General features: G+C 43.4%; 1 protein-coding gene across 1 annotated transcript; it reads right to left on the minus strand.

The window, feature by feature from the left end:
• Positions 1-6,575: 6,575 nt before the first annotated feature.
• Positions 6,576-15,289, minus strand: hoxc1a (homeobox C1a). Its single transcript, XM_047603933.1, has 2 exons — positions 14,501-15,289; positions 6,576-10,947 (listed from the first exon to the last, which is right to left on the minus strand). Exons 1-2 carry the CDS (start codon positions 15,039-15,041, stop codon positions 10,550-10,552), a joined length of 939 nt encoding a protein of 312 aa, XP_047459889.1. The 5' UTR covers positions 15,042-15,289; the 3' UTR covers positions 6,576-10,549.
• Positions 15,290-16,039: the final 750 nt, after the last annotated feature.

Raw genomic sequence — 16,039 nt, forward strand, 5'->3', positions numbered from 1 at the left:
TGACTGTGTGACCTCGCGCTGACCCCGGCTGTGAGCGAGTAAAGGGCAGGGAGTTAGTGTGTGCCGCACCGCCTGTCATGCCCGTCAATACACTGATGAATGGAGCTGGCGGTTATTAAAGCAGAATTAGAGCGGGGAGGGGGGAGTGGGATAAATGATGGCGCAAATGGTTGTGCAGTGGAGACTGTGGAGCCGGATGGCACAGCATCAGTGTCATCAGTCTTTATTACCCTCCAGGGAACAGAGGGGGAGAGACAGGGAGCGGTCAGCGCCACGCACCCCTCAAACCCCAACCTCCACCAACACCTAGGTTGCACCTCCGCTGGCGTGCATCCAGCTAGTCCTCACACATTATTGCTGCACACAGACCCGCATGCCATGGCACGGAGAGACTTAGGTAATGCCCTCATAGGGTGCATGTGTGCAGACGTGTACACAAATGCAGCCTGTGTTCCACCCATTACCCGTCACAGACGCTCTCCAGGCTTCTCCGCTTTTGCCCCGTTCCCCTCTCTCTCTCTCCTATTTTCCTTCCTCCATTTTCTTTCTCATCGAGGGAGTGGAGGACCCCCACCACAATCAATCATGGTGAAGTCACAGAGCACAGCAGCACAGTCAGGGCACTGTGCAGATAAGCTGGTTAGAGAAGAGAAGAGAAGAGAAGAGAAGAGAAGAGAAGAGAAGAGAAGAGAAGAGAAGAGAAGAGAAGAGAAGAGAAGAGAAGAGAAGAGAAGGTGGGAAAACTGGAGAGCTGCACTCGGACGGGGGCTTGGAAGGAGGGAAGAGTGCGCTGGGTTCACTGCACAGTCAAAGAGTGGGCACGCTCTCCACCGGGGCGAGTCAGGAATGGATGGGTGAGCCGGTGCCATTGGTGAAGCCCCTCAGAGGCCCGGCCCCTCACCAGAGCTGAGCCTGCATACAGATGTGAGCATGCCATTGATATTCTCCCCCTGTGCTGCTGCTGCTGCTGCTGCTGCTGCTGCTGCTCCGCTCCGCTTCTTTTTTCCTAATTAGAGGTTTATTTATTGATACCCCAGTTAATGTCTCTCCTAATTTTGCGATAGTTCTGTCTCCATTACCCAGGAGATTCATTTGCCGCAGTGTTCGGAGCGGCGCCTTCACTAGTTCGTGGGCACATCCTAGTTCACCTTCCTCCTGAATCTGGCCCCTGGTCCTCCTCACCCTTGGGCCGACCGATGTCCCACGATAGCGCTGCACCTGGCCGGGAACAAATCTTTGGCCCGAGGTTGTGAAGAAATCCTTAAAGCAAGAAACTCCGGTCATTAGATTTAGATATTTGAATGTGTAATTTGAATTCTGATTTCCCTTTTAGCACATGAAAGGTCTTTGTGGCTTTAGTTTGCAAGCCCAAGCACGTCCTTAGTGAACTCAAAATATTTTATTCTTGAAAATCCTTGTGGAATCGCAGGAATAAACAATGCCAAGTTTTGCATTGTTTCACATCAGATTTATCAGATTTCACATCAGTTTTCTACTCGCTTTTCAAAGTCTTACAGCACCATTCGCCGAGGCAAATATTGATAAATGGGGTCCAGTATGAGCGGGAGAAGACAGCCATGCTTTTGCGCGCGCACTGGGTATAATGCATTTAAGTACATCCAACATTTTATCAAATAAGTTTATTGTATTACTTACCCAGAGTCAGCCAAACTCATCTGTAATAATCCCATCTCTTTGCATTTTGTTGAAAAATAGCTTTTGTGCTGCTGATAACTCCCAGGCATATTAAGGGGGGTGGGGTGGGGAGTGGGGGGCAACACTAAGAGCATCTCCATAGTGAGGAAATGGTCCTTCCAGCTACTTCAAGGTTGGGTGGTCTGTCATTAATTTGTATTACATGGCCTTGTATGTTATGTATAAATTATGAGTTCATTATTTTTTCTCGCACAGTTTCCTGGAGTGTGCCATGGTCTTGTTGTTTTTCCTCATTTTTGTACCTGTTATGTATTACAACACAGTGGACACAATTCTGCTCGATTGTGGTGTAACGTAAAGATCAAAAAATATATTTATGGAATTTCTGTATTTTCAGCTATTTTTTGCCCAATGTTTTCAGAGTAAATCTGCTGTTTCTGCAATATCCATCCTTGGTTTTGTTATTGTATCTGATCTTAGAGGCTGCCATATAGCACATACCTTGTAATGCATTATAAACTTTCTCTCTGTTGTTAGAGAATTGGAGGGATAGTGAAGACACAGTTGTTTTTCCTTTGAGTCATTTGTGTAATTATCTGTAATCTACAATTATCAGCCATTGTGGTTTCAGGAAGCTATGATCATTTTGTTTATATGGTAATAATGAAATTAAAGTTAAAAGAATTTAAGTTAAGGGGAAAAAAGGAAAAAGATCCCCAAAATTAATTCCCCAAATAAATTCACACTGGAACACATTGAAATATTATAAAATATGATTTGTTTGCAGGTATTTCTATCCTTTATTGTTAGAATGTATGATCATAGGTTGAATCCTGTTTGGCAAAATTTGCTTAAACTCTCACATAATCCCCCCAAAACAACAAATGCAGCCCACCAAGCATGTCAATATGATATCATCCCTCTCACTTTGAACCCTCTCTGTGTCACTCCGCCTATCTCTCCCAGCTGCTGCTCCAAACCCAGGTGCTGCTACGCTGACCAACTCATGGATCACAATCAGCCCCCTCGTTCAACTCAGGAACATCCCTGTCAGTCTCTTCTGTCTCCCGAGGGCTCGGTCTGATCCCATTTCAGTCATCACACTGGCTACAGCTGCCGCTGGCGCCGCACTGGAATTGGATGGTCTGATGACTAGTGCGAATGGTCGATAACTGTCCCTGCAATGTGCAGAAGACAATGAAACTTACAACCCCAGATGTAATTCTATGGTAGCAGGAAATGACTCATTTTGCAAATGTGCCAATAGATTAAGGAAAGATGCTAACAAGCTACAAAAGCAGTTCACTGGGAAGTCTCTTTATCATTATGCTCTAATGCCCTTCAAATAGGGAGAATGAGCTTTTGTGCACCAGGCATCGACACCAATGGGTTAACTAATGATGGCATTAGTGTGTGTCTTGGTGTGTGAATGACTGTGCCTTTGTGCGCATGTGCCTTTGTGCATTAGTGTCTGTGTGTATACGTGTGCATGTGCCTTTCACAGGTGATCAGTCAAGGCTATCCACTCAGCCTTTCTCTTGCAGCCCCCTCATTACAGCCCACTATCTCCTCTAAACACCTGCAGCCCCACAGCCTACCTTCAGCTCCCGGGCCCACACGTTGCCTCTTTTTGTCCCAGTGTAAAAAGAGTCTGCCCATCACATCAATCTACTGCACTGTTTATATTTATGTACAGGAGAGAGGCTAAAAAAGGCCCCTCTTACTGTGGGCTTTATTGACTAAGCATTAAGCGGACATTATCAGGCGATAGCCTAGTTATTTATGAGGCGGTGATAAAGGCTGCAGGACTGAGTTATGTGAGAACCAGGAGCAGGATGAAAGCTGCTCATACTGAAGCACTGATACCCGACACTTGCCTCTCTCTGTCTGGGTAGAGAGGCACGGGCAAACGCGCCAAACGGAGCTGAAACACCCAAGGATTTATGGGCGGCAAATTTATGCTCTCCATAGGTCAAACGAGGGGCTGTTTATCTGGGTTTCATTGTCACTGTCCTCGTGGCACTGCGCCGCAGGTACTGAAATTTTCATATTTACTTTAGGCATGTAGCCAAAGAAGAAAGGGGAGGGGGATCTCTAAGAGCAGCATTCCACTGACCTTCTGAACTTAGTTTTGAATTTTCAGAGCAACAGAGCGCGACGGCTTTTCAGATGTCCACATAAATTATGCATGACACAACATACATTGCCCTCCTTGGCTGGGCATGTTGAACACTTGTGTGTTGCAGAGTTATGCAGTAACCTTGCGTAAGAGGTCTGTTGCTGTATCTGACCTTTTGAGGAAAGGTTGCATATCTCAGTGTCGTTCAGTATTGACGCCAACATAAATATGTATACACTTTCATTTTGTTTTCGCACATGGATTTGCAGCATAGAGCCCAGAGCACCTTTGCGTCCCATCCACACACCTGAGTTACACGCCTCCTTGTTGACGCTGTTACAGCGCACCACCACCAAAATATTTGACGTGCATACATCCTCACCTCTGCATACTGTACATAACACCATCTTACCCAGCCAAAGCCATCTTTCTCGTCAATAAACCAGGTCAACAAACAAAAAGCAATTACGTTGGGCAGCTGCCGCCTGGGAGTGGGTAATTACAGTGTGGTGTGGACAGCTTCATTCTAAACAGGTACTAAAAGCATCATTAATCATCCTCCCTCTGACGCCTCACCCTGGTCATGTGACACAGGCTGCTGATGAGCTGGGGAAGGGGATCCGCCTTAGGGGGGTGAGGGGGGGACCAAGACCTGATTGGCTCCTTGTAGAAGTCCTTTTAGAGGTCAGCCAGTCAGCAGAGATGACCTGCCAATGACCTTGTATCACTTGACCCCTGAGGGCCCAAGGGTCACTCTCTCATATCAGTTGGAGAGCAGGCAGCAGAGAGGCAGAAGGGAAGACGGATGACGGGGAGAGAGGGAAGAGGAGGAGAAGAATGGTGCGGGCGCAGAGGGAAGGCACACAGAAGGTTTGTGCAGGGAGAAGCGCTGGGAGGGGTGAAGATGAAAAATAAAACAGTAGGCGTGAGGTTTGATTGAGCACCTGGTCTTTCCCTTTTGCATAAAGTGGCTGATGAAAAAATGTGTTTTTACAGCAGCAAGGCCAGTCCTGATGGCTGCTTCCAAACCACACCTCCCCTTTCCTTTCACTCTTGCTTCCTTCCCCTATCCCCCCACCCCCCTCCCTCCTCCCCTTTCACTGTCCATTGTCAAGCTGTCCTCAGGTTGGCTGAAAAGTCATCATGTGGCTGTAGCCGGTGAAGAGCAAAAACATCTGTAGGTCTGCTGTCCTGATGCTGATTAGTAATCGGTGTAAACAGCAAAATGAGGAGGGACTGGGAAACGTGCGCGCGGATTTCCAAATCAATTAAATAGCACAAATTGTGGCGCCTCCGAGCGTTCTGTGATTTTCAGAGTGTGACGCTGGCTCGAGACAAACAAAAAATAAAAAAATATTCTTTCCCCCATGAAAAATAGCAAAAATGGCGCCTGACAGAGGCTCGATTGAGAAAAGTTCATGAACTGTTTCCGCACAGAGCGCAGACTGCCACGCATGGCTGATTGACAGATGAAACACAAAGACACGTCTGAAAGACAGAGCGCCAACGTCCTCAAACCGGTACCCATCCCCTTCTCCTCTGTCTTCCCTCCACCTCACCCCTTCAGCCCCACCCCTTCAACCCGACTCCCCTTCTCCTCTCTCTCCATATGTCTGTGAATCTATCACTATGGCAACCTCACCCCAGGGGCAGAAGAGGAGGGGGTTGCCTTCACTCTAACAAATAAGCATTGCAGGGCTCATTTATGATGGTTTGTTTAGGGATTATAATACACTGATGAGAGGTCAAAATGTGTGTCTTGCGCACATATTTGGACATAGGAGAGTATGTGTATGTATTTATGAATGTATGTATATGCATATGTACACACGCACATGCATATATATGTATATATGTGTGTGTGTGTGTGTGTGTGTGTGTGTGTGTGTGTGTGTGCAGCATCTTGCCAAGCATATGTGGTAAAGCTTCAGTATAAAATAATTACTACTAATTTCACGAACAGTGTTGGTAAATAGAATATTTTTCTGGGACGGATATATAGGGTGCGAATTAAAGAGGGCACAGGCTGCACACTGCCACAGGACCAGTGGCATTAAATCAGTGCATTATATCAGTGGCATCATTAGCATATCTGGTCCTGTGTTATAGCTGGTGTTTCAGATGCAATATCAGCAGTCCTTGTAAAGGCTTATTGCGTTATTTCTTTCATTTTTTCCCCTTCACTTTGTGCTTGTCTGCAACTTTTCAAAGGGCAATCCGAACTAGTGAGTAGACAGAGCAGCCCGGGAGAGGTCACGTAGACTCCATACAATCAGATATGTAGCAGGGCCACCTTGTTTGATTTCCCTGATGCTGCATGATGTCACTGAGAGATACTGTATATACTGTATATGATGCCATCCCCCGAACACACTGACACAGTGCACCCGGAGTCTCTGGAAACGGGGATTTTTTTTCCTATGCAACAGCCTTGTAACCTTGACACAGTTTCACCTCTGGGTGCCCCCTCCTTCTCACTCTTTTCCCCTGTCCTCCCATCCTCATGATACCTTACACTGACTCAAAGGCCTCCCCTCCCCCCCCACTTCAAGAGCAAATTTCCCATTGCAGCCAGAAGTGCTGAGTGCTGCTGTTTGCTTTGTACGCGGAAATTCGCTGAGGCTGTAAGCTGTCCCCAAACATCTGCTCCCTGGAGTGGAGCAAGAGAGGAGAGGCAAGGACTGGACTGGTGCACACGTATTGTTCGGCGTAGCTCTGTCACAATGTGTTATGTATAGATTTGTATGAGCGCGTGTGCATGCGTGTGTGAGCGAACAATTATTCAAATAGGTGCTTTGTATCTTTTTGAGCGCTTTATTAGTAGCACCTAGGAAACAAAACACATATTTGTGTAATTGTACACAGGGCATCCAAATATGCGCTGGTGCGCACACACACGCGCAAACAGGTGCACTTCATTTCAACTTTTTCTTGATGTACAAATTGTTTGGTAGTCAAATATGTGAGCGAGACCGATCAAAAAGACTAATAGTCCATGAAAGTCTTTGCAAATCAAGAAAAAACAGTAAAATCAGACAAGCAGAAAAACTAAAAGGCAGGAGAGCATTCAAATGATCTATAATTACAACAGCAACTGAGCCGTCTATACGTGCTTCACACAGAGCTTAATGTGATCAATTGATTTCGTTCCCCTGAGCATGAATGGGAATATTACATGCATATTATGCATCAAGTTAATTTTAGGTCAACTTAGCTTTAATTACAATCAGTTCACAAGGAGCCCACTTATATGTGTTCATCTAAAATGTAAGATATTCTGTACGGCGCATGTGTTCGCTCATTGCTCATGCCACACAGTGCTCCTCAGGAGAGTTGTAACAGCTGCCCACATCATCTAACTTGTAACTGAATACAGAGCAAAACAGAGATTATCAGCCACTTCATTCATCACGTTCTAATACATCACCGGATTTCCTCTGATATCTCAGTTGTGCGCTTCGTGTTTAGGAATGTTTCATCAAAAATGCAGCATTGGACTATTTTTTTTTTTTAACAAGTAATTACAATTATTTCATAATAAATACACCTCTTATTGATTGAAATGAATTAGTTGAGTAAAGTAGATTTCTAGGTAGGATTTAATCATGAGGAATTATTGCTTTAAAAAACGGAAAGAGAAAAATAACAACGAATAAAAGTATTACTTCTTCAGTGTCAACACAGTAAGTGCGGGTGGCAGCGATAAATTTTGACCTAAGTCAAATTTTTGGTGGGTTTCTACGTGCGCGTGTGCCTGTGCACGGCACAGCTGTCAGTCTTGTGAACCAGCCGTACATCTTCAGGAAGGAATTACAGAAGAGCACAGATTCATCAGAGTAGAGTCACACTCAAATGCTTTCAAACTAAATGTCAGGTCTGAACAAACAATGCGGTTCTGCTTTCATCAATTGAGACGCAAATGCTGAAGCTGCCACAGAATGAAATTAAAGTGATAGTTCACACAAAATAAATCAACTCTTTTTTCACTTTTTCCTCCTACTTATTATGTACTATAAGTTTTGCCTTACACATTTCGCCACTGCATAAACTGTTTTGCATTTCTAAGTGAATCTAATAGATAGTAGATGGAAAAAGTTTGGTTGAGGTCTGAGTGCACACCTGCCACTAGTAGACTCTGTGCACATTACAACCTGTAACTTGAAGCCCCGTGGCAAGGGAACATATTTGCACAAGATGATGAAAGAGTCTCTAATAAGGTCAACCTAACACACTTCTCAGTAGGAACAGTGGACATGAGAGACGTTTTTATAGTAACAGGATGTATCACCGCGTTACTCCGACATCACCTTCCTCATCATCATCCTCATAACCTTCACAAGTGCACGCTTTGCATGAAAAACACAGACACATTTAAAGGTTTTGTTAAACATTCCACTTTGTGCTATTTTGTTTAGAGAAGGGCAGCCTTAATGGTCTCTGTTTTGTTTAAATGCAAATTTAAAATAAATTTGGCGCAACACATTTCTGTCCTGCCTGCATGTAAAATCATCCTAATGAATTAGGAAAAAAACTTTAAAATGCTCATTAAGTCTGAACTTTTATTCCTCTTTAGCTTTCTACTTAAATTAATGTGATAAATATTATAAAATATATGAATTGCAGGGAATTGATGTATGTGCGTGTGTGTTGTATGTTCAAGTAAATATATATTTAAGCTATGTATCTAATGAATAGTTGTCCGAAATGTTTATGCAAGCCTTGACATGGACTCATATTAAGTGCTAAGAATGCTCAAGTAACTTTAATTTTTCAACTTTTCTATTAAAAATAGTCTGAAATGTAGTTTATATCCAAAAACCTAATGACGAAAGACTCTCTCGTCCAGTTTATAAAGTGAGCCAGCAGCTCATTTTTTGGCTTATTAAAATAAGAGATAGGGCAGAAATTAGGTTATCGCTAGGTGCAGGAAAAAAATGTATTATCTGGCCTGGTATGGAATTATAATATGAACAATTATCATATGGCCCAGTCGCCCCTCTTTTCAGCTCAGTGAAATATTGTGGTGTGGACATAGAGACCCAACACCAGCAGAACAAAAGCATACGGAGCAGCTTGCAGGGAAAAAAAAAAAAAAAAAATGAAATAGAGAAAATGGAAGAAAGGAGGAGAAAATTTCTCAGACTTCGAGGTCACCCAAATTAATGGTGCATCTTTCTCTCTCTGAGCCGCTGACCGGGTCATCGTTGTCCCGAGGCAAGACAAAGGTCAAGAGGTGAGGGGTGAACTCTGGTGTAACTGCATATATTAGCTTAGCCTTGCAGCCTCCTTGTCCACTTTTGCGCCCTGTGAATCTTTCTTTTTAATTTATTATTATTATTATTTTAGTATCATCAGTATTATTTGATGTAGGATTGCAAATTACAACTATTGGAGATTTAAATCCGGCTCGATTAATTCACTTTCATTCTAGCGTTTATTTCATATCTACAACACGCGAGTTTAATTCCTTTGTTAGGATTAATATCCGTTTTATAACCTTTCAGTACAAACACGCTAATTGAAAGCTAAACAAAAATATTCCCCAAGCAAAAATGATCGTGGATGATGGCCCCATATCTTGATATTAAAATAGACATTAACATGATAGAAACGCATTGCGATACTGGAACATAACAGTGTTTAAGGGCCCTGTTTACAATCATTTACTTTACACTATGAGATGAGATGAGGAATATTTAGCTGCTCGAACTGCCGGAGTCTTACAGTTTATTGGTGGATCTGCAAAGCAGCACAGACACCGTTTTATTGTCTGCTCTCCCGCATGAGCGTTCAGGCTAAATTATCATTTCCTGGTGTATGTATAGTGGCAATAAAAGACCCGCACCCGCTCCCGATCCAGAGGTTTCCACATTCCATTAACATGCAGTTACAGATGCATGCGAATACTCCCAGGTTTTGTGTTTCCAATAGATGGATTACCACGGATCAATACTTTTATATGCGAGCGGTCAATAAATCTATCCGTCTGTTATGGCATTTTAATCTTTACTTGGATGGGAGATAATTAAAACCGGGCCAAATGTATAACAGGAAAGCAGCATTAAAGCTCTGCTAAATCAGCCTGATAACTATCTGCTGGCACATGCTGTTAAAGATGTGGTCTGTCTGCAGCAGCTGCACCTGCATCATTCCTTTAATGTGAGCGGCTGAACAAAAATAAATAAAACTTGAGTTAAGAAAATATAGTGGATTTAAATTTATAGAACGTAAATTTGGTATTTGATTTAATAATTTTCAAAACTTACTCAACATGCTGTAAAAAAAAATTAGATTATCTTTCTTTGTCAATAAAATAAATATTATCAAACATACTTCTTAAATAAATCAAAACAGCAATTTGTGTTTTTTTAAAATAAAAAAAATAAAAATAAAGCACATTTCCTGCTGAATAAATATATTCAAGAAAAGCCAGTTCCTGAATAAATTGTCCAAAATAGATAAACAAATAGTCTTCCACAGTTTCTATGGACAATTAATATCAGTTTGTATCTTCGTTTACATTGTGTATAGAAGCGCAATGGAATGACTTGAATTTTAATATTCAAATCAGAGCGCCAGTCTGAAGCCGGGGAGGATGACAAATCGCTCTGACCCGTTCTTGCATGAAAAAACTTGCCATAGCGCTTCTTGCGATAAGCATCCATCGTGGTAAGCAAATAAAGGTGTAGCCTGATTGAAACGGATGCAAACGCGAATCAAAACATCTGCAGGCTGGCGCCCTTGCCGTGTTACGCGCGGAGCAGCTCTTGCGGCTCAGGAGTTCAGGGGCAGGTGTTTTTGAGAGGTCGGTCCCGGGAAGGGGCAGGTGTCCTCAGTGTCGGAGCGTGAGTGCGGAGCCGCGGGCCCCAGGTCGGAGACCAGCCCGTCTCTCCGCAATTTCTTCTGCTTCATGCGTCTGTTCTGAAACCAAACTTTCACCTGCGTCTCGCTGAGCTGCAGGGCGCTGGCGACCTCCACGCGCCTGGCCCGCGTCAGGTACTTGTTGAAGTGGAACTCCTTCTCCAGCTCGGTCAGCTGCTTGGTGCTGTAGCTGGTCCTCGGGCCCCCGTTCGCCGTGGGATGGCCATCCGTGCAGATGCTGCCGCTTCCAGCTTCCACAGCGCCGAGGCCCGAGCCAACAATACTGAACCCACAGGTCATGTGCATTCTGGCTGGGAAGAGAAGACATGAAAACAATCGTCAGCAAGATCAATGAGGCTTACCCACAAAAGACACACAAAAACCTTGCTGAATGTAATTATCCACGCCCATATCCAGGAAAACAATTGTCCCACAGTATTTGAAACCTAAAATAATAATAATAATAAAAAATCATAATTATAATAAACATCGGTCAAATGTATATTGCAACTTTACCCTATCATCTGAAAGTAAATAAAATATTTATGATAGATATAAATTATTTGATAACCAATTTCAGAGATAATGATGAAAATAATGTGAGCAAATAATCACAAGCTTTCAATCATTCAATAGTCCTAGAATTATATGAAACTGATCTGAATTGGCCCTGAGCCAGTTTGTTGATTTAAAGTCTTCACCCGGGAGCCATTTTTCTGTCTGTATAACAAAGATGTATTTCACTGATGCATCAGCTTTAGCAATAGCCTATAGGCACATTGCAGAATCTTTTTGGAGCCGTAAAACAGGAAGATGAGGAACTGAACGTTATCCTCAGATGCAGACATTGTAACAGAAACACCTGCGTAACACAGTGCAGGCCAAAGGAAGAGGAAAACGCAGTCGTAAAAATAACCCCGCTATTTGAACGTTTTGCGCTTAATGCAGGGCTGTTGTTCTGTAATGCTTTCTAATTTCAAGGCGTTGAATTTAAAATGCGTGTGTCAAAATGCTGGGAAAGTTCATCACACTGTAGGGAGGACAAGTGCTGCTCTATAATGCAAATATGTATGGAAGTAGTCAGAGAAATGTTTGGCGATTCAAAACAACTCTGTAGCATTTACAGTCCATTAACTGTATTCATCAGAATCATTAATTATTTGCCTTTGGGCTTTTCTGTGTCAATGACAGTTTAACAGTTTACAAATCCTTTCAAACACTGCATTAATGACAAATGTCTCCATTTTTGTCCTCTGAGGTTTCTGGGTTACACATTAAAGTATCATCTGTGCTACTTATGTACAATGAATGACAGGAACCACAACTATATCTTGATTTTTCATTGCTGACAGTGTGGGTAGTCGTCAGTGTGTCTTTGCCTCTGAGAAAATGTGCTGCTGCTGCTGCTGCTGCATAATGGAGCCTGTGTGTGCCAGGTGTAGAGCAATGCCTCCCACCACAATTCATAGAGAGGAAGGTTAACAGGCCTCCAGCCACTTGGAAAAGCTTAGCAGATGGAAAGGTCAGTTATAGGATAAATGTCAACATCTGTGTTTTAAGAAAATGAATGTGGAGGAAACCGAGCTTGAGAATTAGAGGGCAGCGAATAAGAGAAACCAATACAGGGAAACTGTACGTAATTAAGAACTTCAGCTTTCAGTGTGCAAATCACATGCACATTCTGATTAATGGCTCCAAAGATAATAGAATTGATGCCGGCCAGAAGGCATTAAAGAATCAAACCAAATATTTGAGGAATGACTTGCACACTTAAAAATAGCCAGCCAGCAAAGGGAATGGAAGGGCCTTCCAAGCCAAAGAGAGGGAAGAAGAAAAGGGATAGATCAATACACATTGCCTCAGTCATCTGGGCATCCAGCCCACAGTAATTCAGGTGCTGTCAAAGCATAATTGAAGAATGACGCACTGGGAGTATATACACTGAGCCAGGAGATCAGGTTACAGCAGGTCTGTGGAGGCCTTTCAACGTGGAAGAATATGCGAGACTTTGTTTTCTGCCAAAACCAATACAACCTCCAGAGGAAAGCATACTTTCACTAATGATTCTTTTACAAGTTACACAGCAGTGCTAATGAGTTACTCCTACAGATGATCTTCTTCTGAGACATCCGCAAAGAGGTTACAGCGATGCCGACGATACTGCAAGGAAAATGTCTTTGTGTGTGGGTGGGTGTGAGTAAATGGCTTTCTCAAGTGCATGGATTTGGATCAGATGAGTGGCTAATGTCTTTGATGGGTAAAATGACTTCCAGACCAACGAGAGTTGCGCTTGAAACCTTCTTCTCTTTGGCATCATAACGAGGAAATGTTTATGCCAATCTGAACGCACAAAAAGTTCTCTGTTTTGTTGCATTTCATCACGTCGCAACATTAAGGAAAAAGAAATAAATAAAAATCCGCGGCGCCATATTTTTCCTCTCTCTCCGTGCAACGTGTTCCCAAAAGTGTTTATCCAGGTGTGTGAATGGACGTCGTTACCCACTAATCTGAATCTTCTGGTATTTTATTTTTAGTTTTTCGCCGCTTTCGTTGTGTAATGCCCAAATCAAAGTGTAACAAATGCACACACTGATCTAAAGTACGTGAAAGAAAGCTGGGAGTGATTTTAATGTCTGTCGCGCCATCCAACACTGCAGTCAAATCAAATATGTTGATGTACATGACATGATGACATTTGTCAGAAATAATATGTTAATTCCACACTGTTTTACCAGTTAATTGGAATTTGGCAGCGGGTTTGTGTTTGCTATGTCGCCTGCAGAAGAGCTGGGCCCTAAAGTTTGTGATAAAGTAACATCTTCGGTCACTGATTTGGGTTACCAGCTCCCTTACAGTAGACAGAGATGCACTGCTTGAAAAAAGACTGGACCACCATCATTGTAAATCTTCCTCAGAGGAAAATTTATGAAACCCAACCCAAGTACATTGGCCAGTCAGTCAGTCAAGTGACATTATTGATCAAAAGAAGGATCTATACAAGATACTATAACTCACATAAAATTGAGGATTGATGTGCATTTTTCACATTAGTAGGCTATTGGTATTTTTTTAAGCCAGGCATATGTTTTCCTCTGTGGGCGCTCTGCCCAGGACCCATCAGTCAGTGAAATGATGATCTGTGACAGCAATTATGTTAAAAAGGTGGACACATGTAAAGGTGCTGCAAACTGAAATCAATACACAAGGGCTTTCATTACAAACAGACAACTAATCAATACTCGGGGAGCTCTCCAGCTTACAAGAGTAAGTTTTACTCAACTTCCCGTGAGTCTCGACAGGCAGTGGTCTGTTGCATTATTCAAAGTCTACTGGTTAGTAAGGGCAAGCGTAAATAATTGATCATTTTCTGCGTTGAATGTACACTGAGGCTAAGCAGGCCTTCCACTGTACTTCACCCTCCTTTCTGTGTGCAGTTTAAACCGGGCTTCTAACAGTAGGTGGAGCAAAAATGTTGAACAGCCTAACAGTACATTAACATGAAACGGTTAAGGAAATAGTAACCGAGCCCTCATGTGCATATTCAAATGTGGCGACAAGTGAACGGCTGTAGCTGCCTGTGAAACGTTTTGTTTTGCTTTTATGTGTGAAAATGTATTCTATACATTCAACTTTTGTTTGTTGGTGACGAAGGGAAATGTTCACGGTGACGCACAAAACACGTCAGCTATTTTTTTTTCCCTTTTTTCAGCCCGAAGAGAAAAGTTCGATCAAACTTTCCTGACTGTGCATTAAAGTCATCCAAAGCTTCCAGGTAAACGTGGACTAATGTATCTTAAATAAATACATGGCTCTGCGTGGCTTTATTCTTCCTCTCGGTAACAGTGTCTCTTGTCCAAAACTTACCCGCCCGGTGCTGGCTCCTCTTCACTCTCATCCACTCAAAAGTTTTACTCCTTTCATCCGTATCAGCTCCGTTGCAGTCCGAGCTGGCTGAGCTCCCCGTGGCGACGTGAATCTCGGGGCCATTGCGAGAGTAAATCTGAATTTGCTTTGTAAGTGACCCAAAACCGCGGTGTCGCGCCTCGTTGCCGTTTGACGCGCAGTATCTGCGTTCTGGAGAGCCCTGCCCCTGCGCCTTGCACCGCCAGGGGACACGGGACGAGTGGGGGCAGGCCGGTGCTGAGAAGCCCTCGAGAGACTCACACTGTGGTGCAGGAGGAGGAGGAGGAGGAGGAGGGCTGTCCGAAGAGGTGCACAGAGTCAGACGCGGAGAATAAAATCCAGACTCAACTTCCACCTCCAGTTTCCCCTCCTCATCTCGACTGAAGAGTTCAGGATGAGACCCGCCGCCCAGGTCCCGGTATATGACCTCTTTTGCTCGGCAGCAGCCCGTGAACAGAGGGTTAGTCTCCCCTTCGGCCGTTAACTCTTGATAGGAAGTCATTATCACCTTTCCCCTGCATAATCATTGGACGGGGTTGCAGTTCATGCCCGGCCTCCCATGCATCCAGCAACGCTTGGTCAGGCGGCTGGACGACCGTGGGGACATTCCTCAGAGGAGAAACAGCAGTCTCTGATTGATAGAGATGACGTGCCCTCCTGGTCTCGGCCAATAGCTGGACATCTCTGTCATCTGGGAGGACAACACTGATTAAGCCGAGCAAGCAAGTTGTGAAGCACACTTCAGGCCAATGTTTTTACGGAGTCTGAGCACAACAAGCAGGCCATAGCAAAAAAAAAAACAAAAACCCAAGCATCCCTCCAAAGCAGCAGGGATGTTGATCATCAGCAGACACTTAAGGCCTTCACGGGCCTCTCACTTCACACCGCACAGGTGTGACAACGCACAGTTTAGTCCTTATAAAATGCTGTTTGAGTCAAATTCTTGTGGAATGATTATTTTTCAAAACAACAATGAAAACTTTTTTTCCCCCCTCAAAAAACTAAATTACCATAATATAGGCCCTCATTGATGAAGCTAATGGATTATGCTAATCTGCAGAGGCTTTTTGAAAAAGCGAGGCCCTCTTTAGCAAAGGGCTTAGGTCATGTGAAAGGCACACTTAATGGGTTCATAGGTCGTGACAGCTGGTATTTAGAAGTTCAGTGGCAGCAGATTTGTAATTAGCCTCGAACAAATACAAAAAAAAAAAAAAAAAAGTAAGTTGTTAGTTGCAGAGAGGACGAGTTCCTCTCTGGTTAAACTTGCTCCTCAAGCGGATTAGCGATTAGCTGGCGCCTATAGAAACAGAGTGCGTTGTTCATTTCTGCTTGCCACACATAGTCCAAAAATCTGAATGGAGGTTTTTGTGCGTGTGTTTACACAGCAATGAATCATAATGTGATACATCCTATGCGTGTGCAAACTTGTGTGACTACACACAAGTGGCAGGAGTGGCAAAAACAAATACGAATGTGCTCACACAAAATAGTTTAAAAATA

Source organism: Mugil cephalus, chromosome 1 (assembly GCF_022458985.1).
Source record: "Mugil cephalus isolate CIBA_MC_2020 chromosome 1, CIBA_Mcephalus_1.1, whole genome shotgun sequence".
Taxonomy (NCBI): domain Eukaryota; kingdom Metazoa; phylum Chordata; class Actinopteri; order Mugiliformes; family Mugilidae; genus Mugil; species Mugil cephalus.